Source organism: Physcomitrium patens, chromosome 7, assembly GCF_059467195.1.
Source record: "Physcomitrium patens ecotype Gransden chromosome 7, ASM5946719v1, whole genome shotgun sequence".
NCBI classification, from domain to species: domain Eukaryota; kingdom Viridiplantae; phylum Streptophyta; class Bryopsida; order Funariales; family Funariaceae; genus Physcomitrium; species Physcomitrium patens.
The window spans coordinates 17,781,354-17,789,532 of record NC_143416.1 but is presented as its reverse complement, the minus strand read 5'-3'; the positions used below and the strand labels follow the sequence as shown (position 1 = coordinate 17,789,532).

At 45.2% G+C, this 8,179-nt stretch overlaps 1 protein-coding gene across 1 annotated transcript; it reads right to left on the bottom strand.

Annotated features, from left to right (window-relative positions):
* LOC112285033 (uncharacterized) lies at nt 1-2,863 on the bottom strand. The gene is made up of 3 exons (XM_024525499.3): nt 1,403-2,863; nt 685-1,140; nt 1-485 (listed from the first exon to the last, which is right to left on the bottom strand). Exons 1-3 carry the CDS (start codon nt 2,111-2,113, stop codon nt 405-407), a joined length of 1,248 nt encoding a protein of 415 aa, XP_024381267.1. The 5' UTR covers nt 2,114-2,863; the 3' UTR covers nt 1-404.
* Between the last annotated feature and the right edge of the window lie 5,316 nt (nt 2,864-8,179).

The following is an 8,179-nucleotide window of genomic DNA, read 5'->3' as shown; positions in this document are numbered from 1 at the left end:
TTTCACAACTGATCAAGGGTCTTCTTGTTCAATGAGAACCTTACATGAGAATACACATGCTTACTCTTCAACACAATTGCCATTTACACACAAATTATTCTCCAGCTGTGGGAACTTGTGCATAAGAGCAAATTTCAGACTTTCATCATTCTCTGTACTGATTTCGCAAATCATGTCTGTTATTTGTACTATGTTACCCCTGTACAATTGATGATAACAAATTGAAACCTGCTTTACAGTTCGGTCCTGTGTCGTTTCAGTGAATGTGGGCAGAGTGCCACTCCAATACTCGTCATTAATATGGTAGGTAATGTCAACTGATTTACAGTTTCAATGATGGCTTGATTCCCACGCAACTGGGCATTTGTAGAGAGGATGATGGTTCCAGAATTTTTACACCATGACTACGGCGTAGTTTCGCCAGAGCCCAGAGCATACTTCAAGGCTGCGACAATGCCACTCGTCGACACGGTCACCTCCACTGGCTGATGCACAAAATACACATCACTATGTCAGAAAGTCTGACGAAGGGATCAGTAAAAGTCACAGAACTCTTTCACAGTCGGGACGAGGAACCTGACCACCTTCGCATTCAAAACTATTTCCTAATAAGGACAAATGACATGCTCGAATCACTCGTGATTTCGGGACCACACGAGGGCTAGTTTCGACAAAGGGTTATACCTTGGCGATGATGACGACGATGAGACGCTGTGCCACCTTCGTGATGCTGCAGTGCATGACATCTAGCTTTAGGGCCTCTAGACATTGCAGGATGACACTCTGAAGACGGGGCCTAGGCTTGCACACCATCTCAATGACCACCTGACGCGGTCGGTCCGCGTGAACCTCCATCTTCTCTAAACAGTTGCCAAGTAAGTCGTGAATATTTCTCATCTCGTCCTGCGAGATGGAAGGTATCTGAGCGGCAGCAGGCGTCTCTCTGGACTTACTGGGGCCACCTTCATACGGTTGCAAGACCTCAGCGGCGCCTTCCGGATGGACGCGGGCCCTCTTCCTGTCTAGCTTAACAGTGGTTGCGCGTTGCAAATCCGACCTCCGCCCCTGTAGTTCTTCGATACGATGATGCAGATTCTTCAAGTGCGCGATAGAGTCTTCAACAATGGTAGACCTGTCACGCTGAAACCACGATGAAGAGAGAACCTGTTAGCAACAGTAATCCCCCGTACTCCGAGGGTTTCACAATCGCGACAGTCTATTGTTGAATTATTCCAAACCCACCTGTGTTTTTTTTCAGGATCCCAATCATCCCATCAACCCCTGATTTCAAGTGAATTTACTCCAACGATGGCTAACCACTGCAAATTCGCTCCGTTGACTCTAGACAAAGTCTAAAGAGCGACATCAGCAAAGTGACAGAGATGGAGATGGGAAGACTCACCTTGACACCAATTGGTAGCAGAGATTCCAAGATCGCAAACTTGCTAGTCATGTCGTCTCTACGCTGCCGCTCTCGCAGAATATGGTCAGATTGCTCCGGAGGCCGCTTCTGCTTGACGTCCATCGTCCGAGAACTCTTGTCGATGACTTTCCGGAGCTTCAATTCGGTATGACAGAGACCCGTTTCCTGTTTCAATGGCCGCTGTGTGGTCAGGGGGGCTTCCACCCACCGCTCCCTCACAATCTGAGACTGTAACCCCACGGGGGCAACATCGACATGCGTTCTCCCAAGCCTCACACTAGGTGTGGTTCCATACGGCATGGAGGAGACAACACTGACCGGGACATTGTAGTGTTTCTCATGACCAACCACCTGCGGCAATACGTCCTCGAACAGCCCCATCCCACGATCCATGTCCATAGACGGCAGCGAAAACCCCATCGACGGTGCGCAGGCTCCATACAACTCTCCACTCATCAACCCCGCCGTGTCCACATGCTGCGAGGCCCCGCATTGCTCCAAGCCCACTTCCTGCTGCTGCAAAAGCGTGCTCTGAATGAAATCGTTCAGCGACTGCTGGAGACCCACATTACCATCAGCTGCACCATAACTCTCCCGCCCATAAGGATTCAAATCCCTGCCAGGCTGAAACCCTCCTCTACTCAAACCCATAACGTCGTGCGCCACTTCCACGAGCGTCAACATCACCATCACTTCACTCCTATTCCACCCGCCTTTCCTCAAAAAAAAGATCCCCTCCCACGTACCGTCCACCCACAAACACCGACACACTACCAAACCTTCTCTCGCACAATCCCCTCTCTCTGTGCAGTTCCCACTAACAGGCAACTCCAAGTGTTTCTCTGCTGCCCCCACCCATCCCCCCACGCCCCTCACCCTTAGAAACTATCCCCGTCTAGCGACCAATCCTCTACACCTCGGACGTCTATAGGAGATCGACTCTCTGGCTAGCTGCCACTGTTATGATGCAGAGGGACGAGACAGCCAGCCATGCTCTCGCTGCTCACGCACTGCAGACGCAATCATAAGTCCAATTGCCAGCACCACGAATCTCCCTCCCGGTCCAGTACCTCCAAAGCCTCGGCCACTGTACCTGAGGCTACTGCACAACACTGATTGTAATAAACTTGGACTCAATGCGTCGCGCCGGTCTGTGCTTCTGCCCCTCTACGCGGTCGAATGCGGGGTATCGGACGGCTTCGATGGCGCTTCAGCGTAGTCCAAATCGTGGCAAGTGAGTGCACAGCTAGAGTGGGGGAAGGCTGGCCGGTCTGTTGATGGCTTTGAGATGATCTCTACAGCGGCCTGCGTGACTGATAGCAAATTGAAGGGCTGAGGGAGTGGCCCGGTTTTAAGCTGGCTGCCATGGCCATCATCCACTGCCTGATGGAACCTGGAAAATTTTGTCGTGCAGGAAGCGTTGCAATGACTCACCTTCCATGCACCAATTCCGGACTGACGTGCCAACTCTAAATCGCTAACTGTGCTTCTTAAAGTATGCAAGTCAGATTTCCACAACGATGTGAGAATCTCGCCGTTAAAAAATTTCACCTCGTTGTGGAGAGGGCGCATAATGCGGACACTGAAAGAGGTTTGTTCGCTAGCGGGGGAAAAATCAGCCACATCCGTAAAGCCTTACAGTGGACTGAATTCACCCATTTTGCTTTTCTCTTGAAAGTACCCTCGTGCATCAAAATATTTTTATATAAAATTTATAAAGAAGCACCGTCATTTGTCAACAAAACTAATATAGAAAAAGAAGAACCCTCGTGTTTTTCAAACTACTAATATTGTAATATGTGTTGCTTGCTTTCACTTGCTAAGCGTCTAAGTTTGACCGACAGACGGAAGCCCGCAATATATTATAATTTGATAAACAGAGGGATAGCAGCTTTTGAGACTAAAATTCACACAATCTGTGGCTTTGTCACAAGCGAATCGGCTTGCCTTCTACGAGGATGTGAACCTCGGGAGCTGGGCCCCACTGGTGTAAACAAAGCGGTTACCTCCAGATCACGATCTACTTTCTGGATATTGTATTCTAAAAGGAAAATTAAAATTTTGGAAAAACAAACTACGCGGCTGAATGAAAAGAATAAAGAAGAAGCAGATGATGATAACCACACTCTGTGTGTCCTCCCCAAAGCATGGACCTGTGGAAAAATCCGCTCAAGGCGAATACAATTCGTTGGAGTCGTGAATAAAAGCCCTGATTCGGGATTGGTGTTGCAAGCAATAGAGTTGAGAGCTACCTTCACCACCTGAAAAACTGGAAGCTAGCTCGTTTGCAAAGGTCGGGTCAGTGTACTTGGATTCCGCCTCCCCATTGTTGCAAATCAGACCAGAAATTTCTGGAGCAAGGCCTTTAGTTAGGGTGCATGCCTCTCAACCTCGTTGCTTGGCAAGGATTAACAGTTGCTACTTGGATTCTTACTACAGGTGAAATCGATGTGAACCTGCCAGAATTCAACACCCTAGTTAACTTTGAAACTTCTCGAGTTGCAAACTGGTTGAAAAAACGCAGTGTGTTGAGTGCATGATAATTTATGCTTTACTGCTCATTACCATTTCTAATCGTATACATAACATATATATATATATATATATATAGATACATATATTTGTGTGTGTGCGTGTGTGTGTAAGCCATTTAGTGAAAGATTCGATAAAACTACTAAGAAATACCTCAACGCCTGAAATAGAATGTTGCAGAATTACTGCTGGGTAAAAATCTTATCAAACGTCGTGGGACCCAGTATGAGTCCAATGCGCAGAATTAATAATACCAAGTAGCTTTTGACTCCAGATTCCGAGAATATTAAAGGTTTTTTAGGCACTTGAACCGTAAGGCACCCTTCACATCACTGGAATCCATTATATTAACTCTCCCTCCCTTTTTTTTGTTAATGCTAAATATAGGTTGATGGTTGGAATCAATGAGTCCAGCTCACCCCTTGATCCTATTTGAAACAAGTGAGTTGGTATGGCAAATTGTGTTCACATCCACAAAACTTGATGTCAGCGCTTTTGTTACGTCAAATAGATTGTTCATCAGTTCACAGTCACAGCTCATCCATTGCGCAAATGGATTGCAAAGTAATTTTAGTTTGCTTGGAACTTACCATCTGACGTGTGCAAATCCCTATAAATACAAAGGATGCTTTCTTTGGCGCATCTAGTGGACAGATGAATGGGTTTTGTAAAGGATGGCTGCTGTTGGTTTGGTCAAATTCAGTGGTACCCATTTCAATTTATTTTGTAATTTTTCCAGCAAATCCTGTAACCTAGTTACGCACAAACACACGTGATCGTATATTCAAGTTTTGTATTATATTCAACTGCTACTATTTACGTGAGCAAATCGGCTTACTGTTACGAAGTCGGAATTTCTCTACCCCTTTCCAGACTATTCTTGTACTAAGATTCAAATCAATCCCATGTTTTGCTGAAGTTGCTGCTAACAGTAATCCGCAATTACATCTTGAAATGTGATGACTCGAATAACGTGGATTAGCGAGGATAAAAGTAAAATGAACTGTGGAATGTGTGCTTATAACTCATCTAATCAACTTGCAGGTGACATAATTCTGTGTATGGAGTTACCGATATTCTAGCCATTGACGGCAATAAATGGCTTTTGTCGAGATTAGGCCATTCATAATTTCATGCAGAGAGTGCATTTTTCCGGCATCAGCTGATTTGAGCTTCTTGTCTTGTGGGTTAGTTTTGGACTGTCATGAGGAATGAGATGCAGTTTTCAACTCTGTCAAGTTGCAAACGTGATGGTCAACATCCACGAAACATGAAGCTATGCACCCCTCCCCGTTAGTGACACCACAATCCAATTTAACCGATTTCCGGCCCCTCCTGCTTACCGGAGTTTAAGACCGTAACTTTGGTGGCCTCTCTCCCGCTCTTCTTCCAAAGTTTCATAGCCTGCCACGCAAATTCGAACCTCACTTCGACTTAATGGTGACAGCTTCTTCTTTTTTGTTTTTATTTCATTTTCCATCTACGTTGCAACTAATGGTGAGAACTTTTTCTGGTGGGATGAGAACAATGGCTCGCCTTTGCGGACAGTTACTTCAACACATTGCCCATGTGTCATATTCTTAGTTTGGTAAACCAAAAGTGCCTCGCAGTGGATCAGAGTAAAAGATAAAGTGGAACAGGATTACTAAAGCGGGATCTGAAGGGCTATGTTGGCTAAAAAATGAAATTCCTAGGAGATTTTTAAAATCGCTGCAGTGGAGAGAAAGATGGCTGGCCCATTTTACAATCAATGACTTGTGCCAACTAGGCATTAAAAGTAAAGCGGAAGCAGGTGTGTTCACTCGGGAATGAACAAGTTGTGTGGATTGCAAGGCGATGGTGTGACAATGGGTGTGTCAGGGAGTGATATCGGAAGGCTATCCCTGCAGTTTGGGGGAGGGGGCAGAAGCAGCGTGGCAGGTGGCGTAGCTCACCCTTGACGAAGCTGCGGGTGGAGAGATGAAGACGCCCCTCCTTTAAAAGAAAGCATTCGGATCAATTGCCGCACTGTTTGGCCAAGCCCCATATAGTATAGAAGAATCTTCTGGCCATGCCAGTGAGTTTCCTGTTTTGAGATGCTCAGGGGACGTCGACAGGAAACCAGTTTCCGCTGGAGCGTGCAATCGAGCTACGTGGCCGCTTGGCACCCACACTCGCACATATGTCTTGGGTACTCGATATCTACAACTGGGTCCATGTCTTTATGATTTTGTGATTTGTTGCGACAATTATAGACTTGGCTATAGGCTTTTGCCTAAGACAGATTCAGAGGTGGGACCGAGGCTTGAACTGCGGACCATTTCAGAAGGCACCGGGAATTCATGGAATTGCCCTTGGAATGCACCGACTTGGCACCCAAGATGGAAGATCAGTCACCGAGATGCCCCACTCTTGCGCGAAGAGGATTCAGCTGACCATGCTTTGAAAGGGGTCCGACCCAGCGGATCGCAACAGGATGAAACGGAGCAGTGATAGACGATGCGAAACCCACAGTCGTTGCCGCGACTTGGATGACTGTAATGTACTCTCCGCAATACCATTCACTTTTCTATCGCTGCACCAATCAACTCCCTTGCGAAATTAATCCCTCCCACTCCATTGCACTGCAACCAGCACAAAAGAAAAAAAAACCTCCCCCTCGAAAGCAGCGTTGGAAAAGCTACTAGAATGTCGAGCAGGAGTTCACAAAGGCGTTCAACTCCAGGTCCACCCACATGTACGTCGACACAAGTACGCTCAAGGCTCGACGATTGAGAGCAGCCACGGTGTCGAGCAAACCAGGCCATCTGTCCCACCGCTCAGATCCACGTCCTCTGTGTCCAAAAAACCTAAAAGCATGCCAGAGCCAGAGCGGACCACCACTCGGAGCAATGCTTCAGAGCGAAACGACAGCCAGCCTCCGATGAGAAAACCTGCCACAATGTGACAACCTGGAAGGCAGAATCACAGCGAGAATCAGCGAAAAAGCTACCTACAGAAGAAGAGGCAGCTGATCGGGTGTGTTGAATGACGCAATCGGTCAGAAGGGAGAATATTGGCGCTGCGAGCTCGAATGAGAATCAACGCTCATGGATCACGCGGCCAGCTCACCTGGGTTGTTCTCGCTAACCCCGCATGCACCTTTTTCATGGAATTAGCAACGTGGGCTTTGCAACTCAGTGTGTGTGTGTGAATCTCTATAAATACTATAAACTCACATACAAGAATGTGTGAATTTTAGTGCGTATGTTTGTGTGTGCATCGCCGTGGCATCATATTTCATTTTTGGATCCTCAGCGCTTTTTGGAATGGAGGTCCATGCTCCTGCTCATGGAGTTTTGTGTATATAGTTTCTAAGTGTGTTGTTGCTCTCTGTTCATTTTTTTCTTTTTTTCTTCTTTTTTGTTGATCGTGGATAAATCCGTCTACTCCGTCTTCTTCTTTTGCTTCGGGTTGCGAGGAATGTGCTTCATTTTTACAACTGTCACTCGAGGGAATAGAAGGACGAGGAAAGCAATGCCCACTTTTTGCCATGTTTTCTTTTTTTGTGTGCTCGTTTCCTTTTTGAGGAAAAGTTAATATTCTTTTATAGCAAAGCTTTTGAGTGAGATGATGGAATTGCGTGATTTTCCGCAGTTTCATGCTTTGTTTTTTTTCCATTATATTTCTTGCGCTTTCGTTGCTTTCCTTTTCCAATCCTGGTTTTAGTGCGTAAATTACTTTTATGGATGTGTACATATATAGGTATGTGATATATGTATATATAGAAACATGTATATATTTATTGAAATGTTGTTGTGTCCATCCATATTGAAATCGTGTTTTCTTCCAGGACCGATTCAACTGACACTTTTTTAAAGAAATTTTTGTTGGTATTTCATTCTTGTATTGTGGGCTTTTGGCTACGATGTTGTCTGTATTATTGGCAATCTTGCTGGTTCTGACAACGCCCCAATGATTTTGCATCTCGAATTGCAATAATTTGGTTTTTTTCACATTTGTTAAAATTTGCATAAAGTGAGTGTTTTATTCCTAAGTATTAAGTCTTGAGTCTTCTTAGATGTAACCATGTGCACTTAATATCTTCATTTTAAAATCCTATCACATATATTAAGCATGTTTTTTTCTATTGTTAATACAAAACATATCTGAATCTAAATACTACTTTTTAATTTAGGAACTTAAGTATTATTATTAATAATATTGATAATTACTTGCATTTCTTAGTAGATATTTACTATAGTT